Source organism: Callithrix jacchus, chromosome 12 (assembly GCF_049354715.1).
Source record: "Callithrix jacchus isolate 240 chromosome 12, calJac240_pri, whole genome shotgun sequence".
Lineage (NCBI taxonomy): Eukaryota > Metazoa > Chordata > Mammalia > Primates > Cebidae > Callithrix > Callithrix jacchus.
Window position 1 is genome coordinate 76,397,423 of NC_133513.1, and position 19,990 is coordinate 76,417,412.

At 34.2% G+C, this 19,990-nt stretch overlaps 1 protein-coding gene across 9 annotated transcripts in view; it reads left to right on the forward strand.

Annotated features, from left to right (window-relative positions):
• Window positions 1-19,990, forward strand: part of PCDH15 (protocadherin related 15) — a 1,854,109-nt gene that overhangs the window by 1,741,321 nt on the left and 92,798 nt on the right. For all 9 annotated transcript variants that reach the window (XM_054243050.2, XM_054243053.2, XM_054243049.2 and 6 more), the window contains one exon: window positions 6,438-6,565. In XM_054243050.2, coding sequence (XP_054099025.2) covers window positions 6,438-6,565 — 128 coding nt within the window. The remainder of the gene's footprint in view (window positions 1-6,437; window positions 6,566-19,990) is intronic.

Consider the following 19,990-nt stretch of genomic DNA (forward strand, 5'->3'; position numbering starts at 1 on the left):
CGTTTATTGAATACCTACTGTATTAGTCTGTTTTCACACTGATATAAAGAAGTAACTGAGACTGAGTAATTTATAAAGAAAAGAGATTTAATTGGCTCACAGTTCTGTGTGGCTGCAGAGGCATCAGGAAACTTACAGTCACGGTGGAAGGAGAAGGAGAAGCAAGTACCTTCTTCACAAGACAGCAGGAAGGAGAGAGTGAGAGAAACCATCAGATTTCTTGAGAACTCACTGTCACGAGAACATGTTGAGGAAAACTGCCCCCATGATCTGATCACCTCCCACTAGGTTCCTCCCTCCATACGTGGGGATTATAGTTCATGATGAGATTTGGGTGGGGACACAGAGACAAACCATATAACCTACTATGTGGAAGTCAAAATGCTTTCATAATTATTTTACCTGTAAAGCATAAAGAAAAATAGTCTTAAAGGAAAAACAGCATAATAAATTGTATGTTTTTAAAGCAAGGAACTGACTTCAGTCTCTTGGTACCAGCAAATTAATACATATAAATCTGGTATTCCAAGCATTTAAAAAGTTCTCTGTAATAGGACTGTTTGAAGAATCTGTAAATCATTTACCATGATACAATTTTAAAAATCATTTAGTATGTTAGGGCAAGAAGGATGCACAACAATAAGAAAAACACAGTTCTTTCCTTTAAGGTTTTGAAGAAAATATAGTCTAGTATATCTTTTCTAATATGACTAAGCTCCTACATTCTCAAGTATGGAAATAAATATTTCTTTGATGTATGTTTGCTGGCAATAACTAGAGAAATGGGTTGGAGTTAAGAACATTTTAGATGGAGGGAATGTCGGTAACAAAAGCCAGAAGGCAGTGACAGGAGTAGAGATAAAAAGGATTGAGCCTTTGACTTTAAAGGACACAGTCAAGAAGAGTGTAACCATGTGTTATCAAATAATTCCAGAATATTTTGATAAGTTCCACGTGAAAGGCATGTGTATGCAGATGGGTTCAGGAGAGGGTGTTGCTATAGTTTTACAGAAACTTTCCATTTTATCTTAACTCATCTAATTCCTCTTTCTCTTTTTATTTAACTTGGGGTTTCTCAGCCTCATCACTAATGACATTTTGGGCTGAATATTTTTGTTTGGTATAAGAGCCTGTTCTGTTCATCACAGAATATTTCTCAGCATCCCTGATCTCTACTCATTTAATTCCAGTAGCACTGCCTTCCCCCATCCCCACAGTTGTGACTACCAAAAATGGCTCCAGAGCAGCCAAATTGATCACAGTTGAGGACACGTTTAACTCACTGGCTTTTTATTCAGTAAGCCTTTCTTTGAGAATCCAGTACAGTGTAGGCACTAGGTTTGCCATGTGTATAAATGAAATAGATTCATCTTGAGGATAATAGGGCCCTCCTAAAAAGAAAAAACTAACAGCACAGTATTGATTATTAAAAGGGAAAGGAAAAAAATCCAACTAAATTTGGTCTTAAATATCATAGAGTCAAGATGAGGTTAATGGGTATTTAAACAGCACTCTTCTGAACTCCTTTTACCATGTTTAAATGTCTAAAATAGAACAGAAGTGCTATTGAAGGAGGTATCTATACTGTCTTACATTCTTCCCTGAGCTTGACTACATAGAATTATTATAGTCTGTCTTTAAAACATCCCAAGAAGGTATCTTAAATTTTCTTGCCGCAGGAGTCATTTTTAAAACTTCTGGTTTATTTCAATTTTTCCTGAACAAAAAAGTTGAAATTTAATTAATTTTTTAGTTTTCTTTGACTATAATAATGAGATGATATTCATTATTTGGCCAGAACTTCAAAGGTTCTGCCCAAAGAAAAGATTGTCCCATATAAAATTAGAGAAAAAAAATTAATAATGGAAGAAAAATAAGGCAATGTGCCCCAAAGCACACAGAAAAGTTATAATATCTCTTAACCAAAACACTTTCCAAATAGCTCTTTTGGCTATTTTGCAATTTCTTTCACTCTCTGGTTCTCTTCCCAATACTTGCCTTCTTTAGATGACCCAGAAGGGAGACTGGAGGAGAATACTAGGATATTAGGCACATGTGTTTGTCCCCACACATAATTTTTTATCATGATACTTTCCATTTTATTTCTAGCATCTCTCTTGTTACATATTTGATGTCTACATTAAATAAAGGATACAACATGGAAAAAGTTATTGTAAATACTCAAGGAGATTAAACAAAAACTGACTCCCTTAAACGAATTTAAATCAGATTTGCTTCCAAGTCTCTGCCTTGAAATAATCAATATCCAAATTTGGTGGAAGAACATGGTACAGTCCTTAGTGGGGAAGCATGTGAGCCAAAGAAATTGATGACATAATGCATATTGTATAAACATGAATAAAAAATCTAAAAGAATGCCGTTCTGGTGATTTAACTGTAAGTGTACACTTATTTTTTTTTCCTTTTTTATTTACTGGCCAATATTTATTTTATGCATTCTTGAATTAGATACACTACAATGTCTTATAATTGTTCCAGTGACTTGTCAAGTCGATAATCTGGTGACCTCTTCTCCCCTAGACAAGGAGCAAGCACCTGACCCAAACTAGGATAGTCAGGTAATATATCCCCAGGGTATGATTCTTAAGCCTTCTTCATAAGGAAGAAGGGGTAGGGTAAAGGAGCATAAAAGAACACAGTTTTCTGAGTGATTTCATCTGCCATTACCTGCAAGAAAACCAAACATCTGCTACTTTCCAGACTGGATCTTCCTGATTATTTTGTGGTCACATTGACTTAGTGAACTCCCTCATATCCTTCCAAGAGTTAACTTTTTGTTTAAGTTTATTACAATCTCATTATTATCATCAAAGACAACTAATAAATTAATTGAATATCAACTTTTTTGTCTAGGGAAAATTAAGAAATTCTGTTAGAATAATATCTGAGGGTAAAAATTACCAACAAACTAAGACATTATAGTACTAATAGATGTAGAAGATACAATTTCCATCTTGAAGAATATTGAAATCTAATAAGAATAGAAAACATGCTTATAACCAAATGCAATGTCAAGTAAGCTCTGGAAAGTTTATAAAAAGAAACATTTTTAATGCACTATCGCATTTCAAAGGAGAGATACCTAACAACTGCCTAAAATTATTAGGGAGAAGGGAAAAAAAAGGAAACTAGTCTATTTTACATTATAGAAAATAAGAATTAACAATTTTATTCTAACATCTATCACAAACTTAATGACAACACCTTTTTCACAACTTTATATTTATTTTTGATTGACTACTACAAATAATCCTGTATAATTAGATATATAACAAACAAATTTCAAAATTCATGATACAATATTGTTATAAATCATATAGGTGTTTATTTTTTGTGAAAAATACTGAATAATCTAGGATTTTTAAAATAAATAAATGTATAAATTTTTTCTTTTAAGTCTAAACAATGTTTTTGAGTTTTTTGGGTGCTGTTTGTTAAGTATTCTGAAATTTTGTATTGTTTAGTCATTAATTTCTGTATAATTAAATATCATTCAATTAAAATATCACAATTAAATATAATTATCACTCCCCTTTATGTTCCAGTTATATCATTATATTTTGGTTTATGCACAGACCTTTTTCCCACAAATCACTTAATATCTGATATAGGCCATTGAATCAAAGGAGCTTTAATTAGAACAATATTGGATTTGAATCTTATATGCACAAAGTATATATATATAAGTATGTATATAAATTACACATGGTATTTTAAGAATTGTCAGTACTTACTTAACCAAACATATGAACAATGTAAATAAATGCCTGACTTACAAAATAAAGCCACCTAGCTTTCAGTAAACCACAGTCAAATAGTTATTCTTCTATAAACTATACCACCAAGTTACTTCATTAGTCAGAGACTTTTTGAGGATATGGTGAAAAATTCACTACATCCATTAAAATGTATTAAAATGTATTTGCAATTAAATGAATTAGTATAGTATTGTTTAAAAAAATGAATAATCTGATAACTCAAAATCATGAGTTTCTTAAATTTCTACTGTAATAGAGTCCATGTGCTTTATAATACACTTCTTTTATTCTTTAGGACTTTGTGAGGTTTGTAGGTTTGTGTGCATGTATGAGTGTGTGTGTGTGTGTGTGTGTGTGTGTGTCCATGTCCATGAGGGGTTTGGGGGTTGTGTATGTACACAAGCAGTTACAGCCACAAAATTGCTCACAATTTCTGTCAGTGATAATAAAATTGTTAGAATAAAATAAAACCAAATAACGTTAGATTATTAAGAACCTTATATTTTATACTAAATAGTTTGATATAGTTTTTTATGTTTTGAAGATTATATATTTTATATTTTATCTCACATAGTCGTAACCAGAGTAGCCAAGACATGGCAGTCCCTCAAAAGTTACAATGAATGTTTAAAGAAACACTTAAATGATAGAGTGCACATACGAATGCTGGTTGGTTGAACTTTGGATATAGTGTATCCTACTTGTAGTTTGTAATGTCTCTATGATATGGGAATACAGGACACATTAGAAAGACATGACAGAGGAACAGATAATATTTAATATCACAGGTGAGGCATGAACAGACTTAAGTATATGGGCAGCTGTGGAATTGAGAGAAAAAATAACATAAGATGTATTTGTTAAGCATTTATTTACCTGTTTATGATGCTGACATGTAGGATATGCTTACCAACCAGATATGAAGTTACGGGTGGGAAGTAAGGAAATAGGCCATGACCAAGATCTTGTTCTTTGCAAATTGTATAACATTTTAAATGACTCATCCATTTCAAGAAGAAGATATATCATCAGTTAGTATTTTTCCTGAGACCTCTGTCATTCTAAGAGTTTGGAAAACAAATCGCAGATTTGAATTGTATATATTTCTGAATAAAAGAGGAAAAACGTTATTGGAAAGGTGATGTATTCTAAAATTCCTCTTTTTATTTTTAAATTTAGAGCTGTTAGCTTTTTCGATTCTAGCGATAAAATGGTCTGCTGCTAAAGTAAAATTAATTTCATTTTGAATGAACTCTGATTTGCGGTGGCTGACTAGGGTTCAAGTCAGAGTCCTGGCACTGCAGGACAGAGAAGCATAATCCGCTATTAGCCCTGCTGCCCTGCTGGTTCTCTTCTCTGTGGAGCTAGCAGTTTTCCTCTTGATTCTACCTCTTCCAGGTCGCGGATGACAAATAGAGAAAAACTAAATGAGTGGCAGCAGGATAGGAGCAAAATCTTGGACATAACTCCCTGTTCTCTCTGACCTTTCCCAGGGCAAGCAAAAGCAAAATCAAAAACAAACAAACAAACAAACAAAAACAGACTATTTCTAAGTTCTTACTAATACATGTTATTCATTCATTCATTTATTCAACCAATACAAATATATTGTATACCCATGATGTACCCTGCAATAGGCTAGTGTTAATTATTCAAAATTGCACAGGAGGCATTAAACACAGGTAAAACACCGAAATAAGGGCATCCTTGATAAATAGTATGTAGATTAATTGCCATATATTTGTCCATAACTGAAATGCATCAGAAAAGTTGACTTAAGTAATACACTAGCAATACTTATTTGAATCTATTTTTTTTCAACATGAATAACCACTTATTTCCCATTTTATTTGGTTTATAAGTTTTTTTTATATATTAAATTATGTTTTAAAAGGTCATTATTGGACTAGTGACAAGTACTGCATTTCTCATTAAAGGTGTAATGAGTTGAGGGAGGTTCTAAAATTTGATGATGACATGTATGGTATATTTGCTGTTATTTAAATGGCAAAATGCATCATTTATGAGTCATATTATAATTGTATCTTCAGCTACATTGTTTTCAATGAATGTTAGCCTCTAACATTGACAGTTCCCAAGGCGTAAGAAATTGTGTTTTCTGTTTGTGGAAATAAACAGCTCACCCAAACATTGTTACTTTTAGTCTTAAAATAAAAATGTTATACTATAATTTTAAGCTAAAGAAATGCCATTGCTGATTTTATACTTAAGAATAAATAAATATATATTCATATATTAGCTTATGGCCATTTCTGTTATTTCATAAGGGGTTTATATATTTGTGTTCCTTTGGTATAACTGGTATTGTGTGTGAAGTGTTTGTGAACATGAATGGTTGAGGTGTTTCATTAAAATTAGCAGAGTGCAATATTTTAGTGCCAAATTAAATCAAGTAAAATGAATTACCAGGACATTATAATTAAAAGAAATAACAGCAACCTAATATGTTTATACCAGAAGTATCATTATCAGTGTCCCCTGAATTTGGGGGTGCTAGGCATTCCATCTAGAAATAGCATTTGACTTAAGTTATTTTGAATGTTTCCAAAAACAAAAAAGTACAGTGAGTATTTACTTCAGTGTATTTTCCCCCATGAATAACTACCAATAAAAAATGTATCATTTCTTGTCCTCCAGGCAATACAGCTAAAGTGTACATTGAGATTCAGGATGAAAATAATAATCCCCCAGTGTTTCAGAAAAAATTCTACATCGGAGGTGTATCTGAAGATGCAAGAATGTTTACTTCTGTACTCAGAGTGAAGGTATGAAAATTATGTTAATATACAGAACTAAAATAAAAGCAAAGCTCAGGTTTTGCAGATAGCTGTAACCTTATAGTTTGCATTAACTGCGTACTTACTCATGCTGTATAAACAAAAGCCTGAAACTTGGAGCTGTATTAGTTTAGTTATCTAAACTCAATACAGATTAATCAGGAAAACACTAAGCAACTTTTTGAGTTTTATCTTTACTATGAACATGGTAATAAAATATGTATGATGTTTTACATTGAATAAGATGTTGAAAGTTATATCTTTTCTTAGTAATATGTATGATGTTTTACATTGAATAAGATGTTGAAAGTTATATCTTTTCTTAGTAGTTTGTCTGCCTCCAGTAGAATAACTCAAAAGATTCTCAAAATTGACTCTCTAGTGATAAATATAAAATTACCACTTCTAATAGAAAAAAAAGTGTAATAAATATCTAACAATTTTTTTTCTGAGATAAATTTTTGAATTTTAAATGCTGATTGAATGAAAGTAAAAAATAACAGAATAATTGTAGCACTTTAGTAAAAGTTACTAAAACCTTGATATCTCAGAGAATGTTGGCTTACTTGAAATTTCAAAATGCAATATCTAAGACCAAAGTTATAAATTTTCCATATTTTTCTTTGTCATCAAATGTTTATTACCATTACTATTATAATTGTTTATAACCAAATAATTTATGACTATAATCAAATGTGTATTACTAATGTTTTATTACTAAGAAAAATTGAAAATGCTACATTTTAGTGAGGGAAAAGTTTAGATGCTGAACGTTTTGGTTTCTCAACTGCAGAGATATATTTTGGATAGCATTTTAGTGGTTAACTTGTAAATTGCTGTAAATTGCACATAAAACCTCAACATCTCTGGCAAATCTAGTTTTTGATTGCCTCTAGTTTTACACATGAGTAATTGCCTTTCTTTTCCTATTACCAGGAGCACCATGATTAGAGCTCTTCTTATGTGTAGTTTTATCACCTATTAAACACTCTCAGTAAGAAAAAATCTTCAACCTAATTTTGTTGGACTTGCAAAATAGCTCTTCCACTATGCCAAGTCCTGACCCCTGATCTGAATCACCATTTATAAATAAAAGTGGTCCACAAATCTGTCACTCATATTTAATTTATGTTATTATCCACAAGTAAGAATCCTCTGTAGCTGATTTTTATCTTATTTTATATTTTAGTTTCATTAACTCTTAATTGATTCAGTTCTATCATTTAGTCAAATATATTTGAGTACCTATAACATGCTAAACACTGTTCTAGAAGTTGGATATGGAGCAATTGAAAAAACAAATACACAATCAAAACAAAGTTCCCACCCTAGTAATACAGGCAAAAGAGTTGAGGAAATGAATAGACCAGTAAGTTATGTAGTCATAAATTTTAAGGAAATAAAGTTTGATAGGGAAGAATGAGAGTGGTGCTATTTTAGATAAGAAAGTCAAGGTAGTTCTTTTGTGATAAAACTGAAACGGTGACCTAAATAAAGGAAAAGACCAAGACTTGTGGATTCTTAGGTGAGCAGCATGCTGGGATTTCTTTATAAAGCCCTAAAGGTTGATAGGGAGCTGGAGGATAGTGTGAATGAAAAAGTCTGATTGGAAATGAGTTCAGAAATGTACCTGGGGCTAGAATATGAGATTTGTTCTAGGTGTGTTAGAAAGAAAGCCTTTGAATGATTTTATTAAGTTATGACATAATTCAATATAAAAGAATTATTGTAGATGCTGTGCAGGGTGGATGTCGGGAATGGGTAACAATGTTTTTTGGACAAGAATAAAAGATGAGTCTAATGCATGACTTGTCTAGGCAAAATTTGATGGTAGCTCAAACCATGTAGATAGGCTGCAGAGACCTTGAGAAAGGGGTTAAAAGACAGAACATAGAGGATTTGCTGATGAATTGTGCATTGGAAAGTAGGAAAAATCAAGAATGACTTAATGGTTTTTGTTCTGAACAGATTCCCATAGCTCCTCCACTGCCTGTTGTGATGGCAGGAATGAAGATGTGTGAGGCTTTTTCAATACAAAAACCTAATTCTTGGCAAGACAGTTGCAAATGCTGATCTAAACTTGAGAGAGAAGTAATAGACCAAGATGAAATCACCTAGAAAATGGGGTTGACAAAAAAAAATACAAAGACTAAGTTTTGGGAACTTCAGCACTTAGAGATCAGAAGGGTGTGGGGATACTGAGGTATTGCTGCCATGAGGTGGTTGGCATATGGGGTAACGAAAGGTCCCTATCCATCAAAGAACAATATTGATAAGAGAATCATTGACTGTTGGATGCTTCTGTGATTAGAATACCCTTGTGGATTTTTACATCACCGCTTATGCTACTAACCCTATACTGTATTGTAGAAAGAAAGATAAGCCAAATCTTGAAATATTCCATTAATAAAGATTACTCAAAAGGTATGTGATGACTATAACAAGGAAATTTAGTGGGTGGTATTATTTGATGGCATTTACGTCAGGGGCGGCATTTACTTCAGGGGAATTAGGCCTGAGTGTCAATGGAGACAGAAGGATGCTTGCTCTGTACTCCTAGGCTCTGTACTATGTACATTATAGTAGCGGGGAGATCTGTGAGATCTACAGAAAGCAGTGCCTTTTTCAAGGAGGGGTACAAGAAGAAAGAAGGAATCAAAAAGCATAGATAACACTGAGAGAGAAAGTTGGATATTTAGGGGATTTTGTTCATGATAGACTGTGATTTCCAAGGAATTCTGGGGAAAGTTTGTTAGTAGGATAAAAGTCAGGTGAGAAACTGAGTCAGAGTAAGGTGTGTAGACATTGCATGGAAAGAAGCATCTGGGTGGGGACGTATGCCCTGGAGATAATGCATGGACTTCTTGTGATGAGGTATACAGGGATGGGATGGATTGTGTCTCCAGACTACTGAGAACTCCGAGGAACCCTCCCTCTTTGAACTATCAGTAGGTTATTCAGGCTAGGGAAAGGGGTCCTTTCTAGGAAACAACTTCAGGCAATGTAATATATTAAGTACTTTAGATAAGAGTGAGAGAGAGAGACACACACACAGAAAGTTTAGTTATGTACTGATGAAAATGTATTCTATAATAATAAAGTAGGAGAGCACAAATTGCCATGTAGATTCAAAAAAAAAAAAACCACACATTTCAGTTGGTGAATTAACATAAAATGTTTCCAGGAGGATGAGGAATTTAAGACTAGCCCTGAAGGTTGGTTAGATTTTTTTTTTCAAGGTGAAACTTACATGAGGAAGGCAGTCTAAGCAGAGGAAATAAACTAAGTAAGCCAAAACCCAGAAGAAAGGAAGTGCAGAGCATATTTGAATGACAGGAGGCAAGGAACTTAGGAAGTGAAGGGAGTGATAAATCCTCAGTATTTAACAATTCCAATTGCTGCATTTAGCCTTGAAGCCTGGAATCTTCTCCTTTCCAGAATTTAATCACAGCATGAGTTAAGCGTTCTACACATTTTATACTTAGAGCAACAAAAATATTAATGGAAATGGCACTGAATCAGGGCCAGCTAAGCTGTGGTATTTGAAGAAAGATAATTCTGAAAATGGGACATAGACCATCCTTGTGAAAGAGGTGTTTATACCAATTGCTATATAGTATTAGGTAATAGGAGATCATATATCATGCATGCAAGTTAATTTTTTTTGGTCCATGGTATAATGCAGAATGATAAAAGTTAAAGGTAAATATGTGGTTTGTGTAAGAAGGGAAAGAAGTAATGTTGCACAGAATAGAATTGACAAAGTAAGACAAGACTTTGAAATAGCAATGAATAAGGTTATACTAGCTTAAAAGATGATTTGTGAATTTGAGGCATTATTTTAAATATATGCGATAGGTAAAGTAACACAATAAAAGCGCTGTTGAAATAAATTATCCCATATAAGCAATAGCATAATAAAAACAATTGTATATCTGAAGTACTATACCTACTATGCTTTAAAACATGTTCTAAATTCGGGGTTTTTTTGCTTTGTTTTGTTTTTTTGACGGAGTCTTGCTCTATCGCCAGGCTGGAGTGCAGTGGCACAATCTCGGCTCATTGCAACCTCCGCCTCCTGGGTTCAAGCAATTCTTCTGCCTCAGCCTCCCAAGTAACTGGGACCACAGGCACATGCCACCATGCCCGGCTATTTTTTGTATTTTAGTAGAGACGGGGTTTCATTTCACTATGTTGGCCAGGATGGTCTCAATCTCTTGACCTCGTGATCCACCCACCTCAGCCTCCCAAAGTGCTGGGATTACAGGCATGAGCCACAGTGCCCGGCCTAAATTCGTTTTTTAAAGAAAATACATACTGTGTTCCTACTCTGTACTGAGTAGGGAATATAGATGCACAAAATAATTAACCTAGTTTTGGTTCACATTTATACTATGCTGAGTGAAAAATAATATAACTATCTGAAATTCAAGTGAAGGTAAGTTTTAAATTATTTTGTTTGTACCATGAGTTAATTTAGGTGAAGTCTCTTTGGTTTTATGTACTCAAATCTACTGAGTATAGTAGACACTGTTAGTTGACCATTTCTCCTTCCTCACACTTTAACAGAAGTTCAATTTTATTGTGGTATTATCTTTGGGGATCATGTGCTTCAAGGGAAGTGAAGCCTATTCCAAGGTGGTGAAAAATGACTGGTCTGAGCCAATCATTCCTGTCCTGTTATCTTTGCAAAGAATTGGTGTGGATGTGGGTATGTGAGTCATTTTTTTGAGCAGTGATTGCTAAGGGAGGTCCCCTGAGGGTTTTCTAGGACAAACATATACACAGACATGTAGATACTTGGCTTATGGTTCAATAATTTGAATGCTCATGTCACATTTAAGATATGAATTGTATCAAAAGTGCACAGAACAAAAATTAATCTGAGAAGATCTGTATTTACTATGGTTTCATGGTGGTTATTTGTGTCACAACTGGTTTTACCAAGTTGATTTCCATTAGTGACAAGTAATCAGTCATTAAATTACGAGGAATGCATGCAAAAAGAAAACCCAATGGTAATTTTTTCTTTAGTCTTTAATCCAAGTAGTTAACATCAGTTAAAATATTACTGTTAATATATACTTAAAATAATTGAAAGAAAGTACTTGATCTGGTAGTTTTACATCCATGTTCATAGAAGTGTTATTTACAACAGCTAAAAAGTAGAAACAACCTATAGGTTCATCTATAGATGAATGCATAAGCAAAATGTGATATACACATACATGGAATATTATTGAGTCCTAAAGGGAAATACATTCTAACACATGTGACATTATGGATTAATGAGGACATAATGCTAAATGAAAAAAAACTAGACATGGCAAATACTGTAGGACTCCGCTTACATGAGGTTCATAGAGTAGGCAAATTCATAAAGGCAGAAAGGAGAATGTTGGCTGTCAGGGGCTGGGGGTGGAGTGGGAGGAGGTAAATGGAAAGCTATTGTTTCATGGCTACTGAGTTGCAGTTTGGGAAGATGAAGTTTTGGGCATGAATGGCAGTGATATTTGCAGAACAATGTGAACACTTAATGTCAGTGAACTGTACACTGAAAAATGATTGAAATGCTAAGTTTCATGTTATGTCACTTTACCTCAGTAAAGGAAAATTTCCAAGGGGAGAAGGCATCACTTTTATTGAAAGAATGTGAAAACTTTTTTTCAAGCTATTTTTAATTGGTATGCATTCCTTTGATGCGCTTATGAATGTGAAGCTTATGTTCAAATTCAGGAGTAAAGATTTATTAGTCAACTTATTTTTCTTGATGATTTCCTGTGTTTTTATTTCACAAGACACGAGTTGCCACAGTGTGGCAGCGATGCTCATTGTGGGAACGTGCCAATCCTCTCAGCCTGCAGAGGACATATCAGAATCTACCTTATATGTTGAAAAAGTGTCCCCAAAATTCTGGTTCCTCCCTCCCTAGAGCAGGGCATTAGTTGAACATCATTAACTGAAATGTCCTACATCAGCGGTTCCCAACCTTTTTGGCACCAAGGACTCGTTTGTTGGAAGATAATTTTTTCATGAACAGGAGGTGGTCAGGGGGGAGGATGGTTTGGGGATAATTTCAGTACATCACATTTATTGTGCACTTTACTATGATTACATTGTACTATATAATGAAATAATTATAAAACTCACTATAATGTAGAATCATTGGGAGCCCTAATCTTGTTTGTTTGCAACTAGATGGTCCCATCTGGGTGTGAAGAGAGACAGTGACAGATCATCAGGCATTAGGTTCTCATAAAAAGTGTGCCACCTAGAACCCTCGCATATGCAGTTCATAATAGGGTCTGTGCTCCTATAAGAATCTAATGCTGCCACTGATCTGACAAGAGGCAGAGCTCAGGAGATTATGCAAGCCATGAAGAGTAGCTGTTAATACAGATGAAGCTTCAGTCAGTCACCCACCACTCACCTTCTGCTGTGTGGCCTGGTTCCTAACAGGTCAAGGACTGGTAGTGGTCTGTGACCTGAGGGTTGGGAATCCCTTCTTATACTAATGAAAAATGACCGATGAATGTGGTTACATCAGAATAGCAGACTGCTGCAACAAGGATGCTATAAATGACTGAGTGAAGCGATATGTTAAAAGAAAACACTTGCAACATCGTCTAAAAAAAAAATCTCAAAGAGGCAGTATCCAGAATATAGAAAGAACTACAAAAAAGCATCTATGTAGTCAATATGAGAAAATGATGAATACTTGTATTATTTGTAATTTTGTGTGTGTGAAGTAGGAAAGTTTAAGCTATGCCTTTAAACATCAAGTTTGTGCTTCTCTTGGGCTTTGAAGAAATGGTAATAGATAAATATTCCTTAATTAATAATACTAACTGTTATTTATTTGTCCTTATTAACTTTCTGAGAACTGTGAAATGCCACTTACTTATTTTAGCCTACACTCTTTAAATAAATAAAATGAAGAATAAATAATATCAATTAAAACAAGTAAATTAGAATAAAACATTGACTTATTCAATAGATGCAGTTATTTCTTATGGCACTTTTGGGGAAATTGAAGCACAGTAGGGCTGGATAACTTTCCCAGTATTACTCAGCCAAATACCCGGTGAAGTTGGAATTTAAAGTTTCATCTACCTCAGTTCAAGACCTTTCCTTATAATCACTTACATTGATTCCCAGTAGAATCCTGTTAAAAAATAAGAGAACATACTAACTTTCTGTCAAAAATTAGGAGACAAGGAAAAAGGCAGCTAATTGCTTTTCAACTTGAGATGACCTCTGGAAATCATGACACCCTGTGTTAAGGTAACAAGTAAGATTTGATTTTAGAAACACTTTTCAAATTGTTAACTCATTTTTCCAGTTCATTGCAAGTTGTCTTAGATGCAACAATAACATTTAATGCAAACACAGGGAGATGTTAAGTGTGATCAAGATTAATTTTTAAAAAACTCTGAATTATGAAGATATTTTCCAGATGTTAATGCAGTAAGAATTAATCTCATTTTTCACAAGTGGCAAATATGAAAAAATAGTATCAAAAAAATTGAGTTATGTTGATTTGATTTCTACTGAAAGTTAAAAAGATTTTGAACATTGTATTTTTTAATTATTAAAGATGCCAAATTTAAGACATTTATGGACTAAAAGAAAATAATATTGTGAAAAAGCAGCAAGAAAGAAAGACTTATCACTTAATGCCTGATTGTTTATTACATTTTAAAAATAAGCACAAACTGGTGATGATAGGTTTTGGCAAAGTGATGCCGTAGATAGAAAAAAAGTCACAGTCATGGTCAGAGGATGCCAATTTCCTTACTAGCAAAAGGTATAGAAATGTACAAGGTTAACAATGCAGAGTAATACATACTGTTTCTAGACAAAGGTTGGGGCTTCTGAGGGCTCCTGGTCTCCAGCCCTATGCCTGCTCACTTGGGTCTTAACGCAAAATATCTCCAGAACATTCCTGAGTTTTTAATGTGTTTCCCCTAAGTATTATCTCTTCAGTTTACAGAGAACACTGCATCACAGGAGCAGTAAGTAACGTCCCCAAAATATGCAGCTAGTCGGTAGTGAGGCTACAATTTACAGCCTGGAATTCTGCTTCTGAGAGCAAGCTCGACCACGTTTCAGGTGGAAGAACACTGGACTGACGGTCTAATCACTTGGACTCAGTTCTGGGTGTGCCCTTATCTCTCTGTGAGACTTTATGCTCCATTACTCTGGGCAACAGATGTGTTCTGACACAAACATTGCTTTAGAAGCAGGCGCCCTTTCAATTCTTTAATCTGATGGTTTGCTTATTTATTTGTTATTTACTGTTACATTGTCAAGTGCCCTAGGATAACTGTTACACTTGAGAACCACATTTTAGAGATCAAATAGCATAGGGTACAAATCACCATTTATGTTTTACAGTATTTGTGATTCATGTTACTCAAAAGCTAGTGAGTTATTTTATGACAATTTTCTTCCTAGTTACATTAGTACAGATGTTAACAAGAACCAGCCTGAAATAAAGGTCCCACAGAACACTAATTTTGGTTCCCCATTGCCAAGGGTGAGGAGCCCCTCTCATGGTTTCAAGGGACAGGTGTTTATTACAAGATCTTTCTAATCATTGGTTTCCTTCTGTCTATGGCAATCCAGGTTGCTGCAAATGTCATTATTTCATTCCTTTTTTATGGCTGACTAGTCTTCAGTGGTGTATATATACCACATTTTCTTATCCACTCTTTGGTTCATGGGCATTGAGGCTGGTTCCTGATTTTTTGCAGTTGCGTTCTATCTCGTCTGGTTTCCTTCAGGTTTTGGAATGGCATTTGACCTTGTATGGTTTGTACACTGAACTAAGCAAATGTATGTAGTTGGCTGAGGGTGCATTGCCTTCTTGACTATGACTGTAACTGAGTCATTATATGTCTAGTTTGGCACTTAAACCAATTATACTGTCACCATCTACCTGTGTGCATTATTTTTCTACCAGAATTCAAATTTTATCTAAGTAGGCATTATGCCTTCCTGCCAACTTAAATGTATTATATATTATGCTTAACATTTCAAATTTGTGTTTAAAATTTTATGTATTGATTTTAATTTAATTTAATTGTATTTTAATCATTTTGGGGTCCAACAAACCCCTGTGACACAAGTTTACCCATGTAGCAAACCTTCACTGCACCCTTGAATTTAAAATAAAAGTTTAGGAAAAAAGTGTTTTGGGGAGAACAGGTGTTTTTTGATTACATGAATAAGTTCTTTAGTGGTGATTTCTGAGATTTTGGTGCAGGTACACTGTGTCCAATGTGTAGTCTTTTATCCCTCACCTGCCTCTCACTCTGCCCCACGAGTCCCCAAAGTCCATTATATCATTCTTAACGCCTTTGCGTCCTCATAGCTGAGCTCCCACTTACAGGTGAGAACATACAGTATTTGGTTTTCCATTCCTGAGTTACTTCACTCAGAATAATGGCCTCCAACTCCATCTAGGTGGCTGCGAATGCCATTATTTCATTCTTTTTATGTGGCCGACTAGTATTCAATGGTGTATATATACCACATCTTCTTCATCTACTCATTGGTTGATGGGCATTTAGGCTGGTTCCAGATTTTTTGCAGTTGTGAATTATGCTGTTATAAACATGTATGTGCAAGTGCTTTGTTCATATATATTAAAAAAGTGATGAATACTTGTATTATTTGTAATTTTTTGTGCGAAGTAGGAAAGTTTAAGCTAGGCCTTTGAACATTAACTTTTTGTTTCTCCTGGACTTTGAAGAAATGTTCATGGATAAATATTTCTTCATTAATAATAATAACTGTGGCTATTGTTGCTACATGATCACCAGCTATTGTACTTAATATTTTCCTTTTGCTTTTTCCACTGAACCTCAAAGTCAAATATTTGATTCATCTCTAGCAATTTTAGAAGATGAATGCAATACAAATTTTGGTATACTGTCTTTCTCTGATTTCCATTACTTTTACTCTCTATCCTCTTTCCTTTCAGTTATTTTTAGATTATATCTTATATATTTTCAGAAAACACTTTTATTTTGAAATTCTCTGGAGCCTATGCAGACAGATGATTCCTAAAAATCTGTTTCTACACTGAATTCTTTATCTTATTTTTAAAGAATATGTTGTTATTAACTATCGTCACCATATTATAAAATATATCTTTACCTGATTCTTCCTATACAACTGAAACTTTATATGATGTTTCTAACAGTCTTAACCTGCATTTTGCCCCTGTACAAATTAAGAATCATAAAAATATTACCAGTTGTTGATACATAGCATTTCTCCTTGTTAGTCTGAACAAGTAAAACATTCTTGCTATGTTCTTTTAATATAAGTGGACAAGATGGAGTCTATTTTTGCAGACATGAGTTGAATATACAATGAAATAATTCTACATATGTTTTACTCTTCTTATTTCTTCCCCCCTCCATGCAAATCAGTTTTCTAATTGTTATAGAAAGGACACCAAAAAATATCATTCCCCCAGCAAACAATTTGGCCTGTTAATTTAAATTTAATTTAATTTAATTAAGAATTGCTTTAATTTTTATTGCTTATAATAGAAATAGGACTACGTTTCCCAGGCTGTAATTGTCTGAAAAATGAGGAAAGCTTGGATATTTAAAACTAGATGAAAAGCAGCTCTTATAACTAGAAACTATTTTTTTTTTTTAATTTTGAGACAAAGTCTTGCTGGAGTATAGTGGTTTGATCTTGGTTCAGTGCAAACTCCACCTCCCTTGTCCAAGTAATTTCCCAGCCTAAGCCTCCCAAGTAGCTGGGATGATAGGCACACACCACCACTGCCAGGTACTTTTTTTGTATTTTTAACAGAGATGGGGTTTCACTATGTTGGCCAGACTGGTCTTGAACTCCTGACCCTAGATGATCCACCCACCTTGGCCTCCCAAAGCGCTGAAATGACAGGTGTGAGCCACCATGCCCAGCCTGGAAACTTTTTTAAAGTAGAGAGTTTGAGACCTTTTTTTTTTAATTTGAAGAGCCAGTGGACATGATAAATGAAAATAAAGTAGTTTATTTGGTGAAAGGCCAAATCATTTTGCCTTTCCTAAACTTGCTGGTGGCTCATATTTTTTAAACTTTGAGTCTACTCTAGCAGTATTAGAAATGTATTCAATGTCTGTATATCTCTCAGGTGACTGAATGTATAACAATCCAGGGTATGGGAATGGAATACTATTTTTTGAGGCAAACTTGCATTTACCTTTAGGAGATTTTTGTGTTTTAGAGCAGTGTTGATTGTGTGTACTACCATATATTATGTTTCAAGGGCAACATCCTCCATCATCTGTAGAGAACTGTCAGGAATATTGACATGTGGTTCTCACTTTGAAAATCTCAGTATTTTTCTGAAAGTGAAGGCTGCATTGCAAGGCACAATTCAGAAGATAAATTGGGCAAATAAAAATTACTTTTGTCAGAAGATGTCCTGTAACGTCTTGAACCTCCATTTAACTTTGTGCTGTACTGACCTGACACAGGAGAGCTATAACACCAATATAAGAAAAAAAAAAAATGAGGAAAATGAGCTTTAAAAAATTTTTTTATTTATACTTCTATAAATGTATCTTAATTTTGAATTGTCTATTAATATTTACAATAAAAAGGATAAAGTACAAGAGTTCTTTAAATGTGTTATGAATAAAATTTAGTTCCAAATAAGCCACAGGAAATAAATGATTCTTCCTAATAATTTCAATTAATTTACCTTAAGGGAAACCAGTATGCCTGGAGAGAGATTTTATGCATAAAGCGAATACAATATGCACTGGTTACTGAAAATATGAAATTGCAGAGACTTTACAATGTTTTCTTTTTCTTTCAAAAACAGGCAATGAAATGCCTGAATTCACAAAAATGCATTCCAGTGAACAAATTTGATCTCTAAACTAGGCATCTCAATCAAGTTGATCCAGAAACTTTATGTGGTAGCTATACTAGTTTTTAAAAACATATTTCTCTCTTTAATAATGTTTCATTTTATTTGTTTCTGGATTTTTTCCCCCACACAATGGTCTCTTAGAATCTGAGTAATCTAGAAAAGGACAAGTCAGTGAGGTTCATAGTAATTTGCAAATCTATCACCACCTGAAGAAAATAGACCCCAAGATATATTGAATGCTGATACCAAAATAATATTTTTGATGTATGATTTTTATTACAACATGCATACATAATGCAACCAGCATATATAAGATCATATACATCCTAACTGCGCAGCTAGATAAATATTTATGAAGTGAGCGCAGTCGTGTAAACAGTGCCCAGGTCAAGGAATAAAGCATCACGAGTTCCTGCTTCATATCCCCATAAGAATAACTGGTCTGACTTCCAAGCATAAATTTGTTTTCCTTGTTTATGAAATTTTTATGGACTTAGGAAAAGTGTATTTTTTGTTACAGTTCATTTTCTCAGATTATATTTGTGAGATTCATCCATGTATTGGATGTAGTCATAATTGATTCATTTTCATTGCTCTAGAGGAATACTACAGTTAATTTGTCCTGTATACTGGCTTTGGCCACAAAAGTTGTTTGGGTTTCTTGATACTACAAATATTGCTTCTAAAAATGTTTTATATATATCTTTAATAAATATGCTTTCATTTCTGTTGGGTGCATACTTAGGAGTAGAAATTCTAGGTAAGGGGATATGCATAAGTTCAGATTTAATAGATGGATAATATTAAAATGTTTTCCAAAATGTTTTACGAATTTATATCCCCTCAGCAGTATCTGAGAACTTCAGTTGCTTCACAATTTGATTTTGTCTGATTTTTTTTCTTTTTGGTCATTGTGATGAACATGTGGTTTCTTGAAGTTCGTTTACAATTCCCTAGTAGTTAAGATAGTCCAGCGTCTCTCTCTCTCTTTTTTTTTTTTTTTTTTTTTTTTTTTTTTGAGACGGAGTTTCGCTCTTGTTACCCAGGCTGGAGTGCAATGGCGCGATCTCGGCTCACCGCTGCCTCCTCATCCTGGGTTCAAGCAATTCTCCTGCCTCAGCCTCCTGAGTAGCTGGGATTACAAGCACGTGCCACCATGCCCAGCTAAGTTTTTTTGTATTTTTAATAGAGACAGGGTTTCACCGTGTTGCCCAGGATGATCTTGATCTCTTGACCTCATGATCCACCCGCCTAGGCCTGCCAAAGTGCTGGGATTACAGGCGTGAGCCACTGCACCCGGCCTCAGCATCTCTTTATATATATTTTTGCCAGTATTTATATCCTCTTTCTGTGGTGCCTATTTTGGTCTCTAATATTTTTCTCTGGAGATTCTGTTGTTTGTTTTCTCATTAAGTCTTTTGAGTTCTTTATATACTCTGCATTGCAGATCTTTATTTGATGTATGTATTGGATATATCTTCTCCCGACATATGGCTTGGATTTCCCCT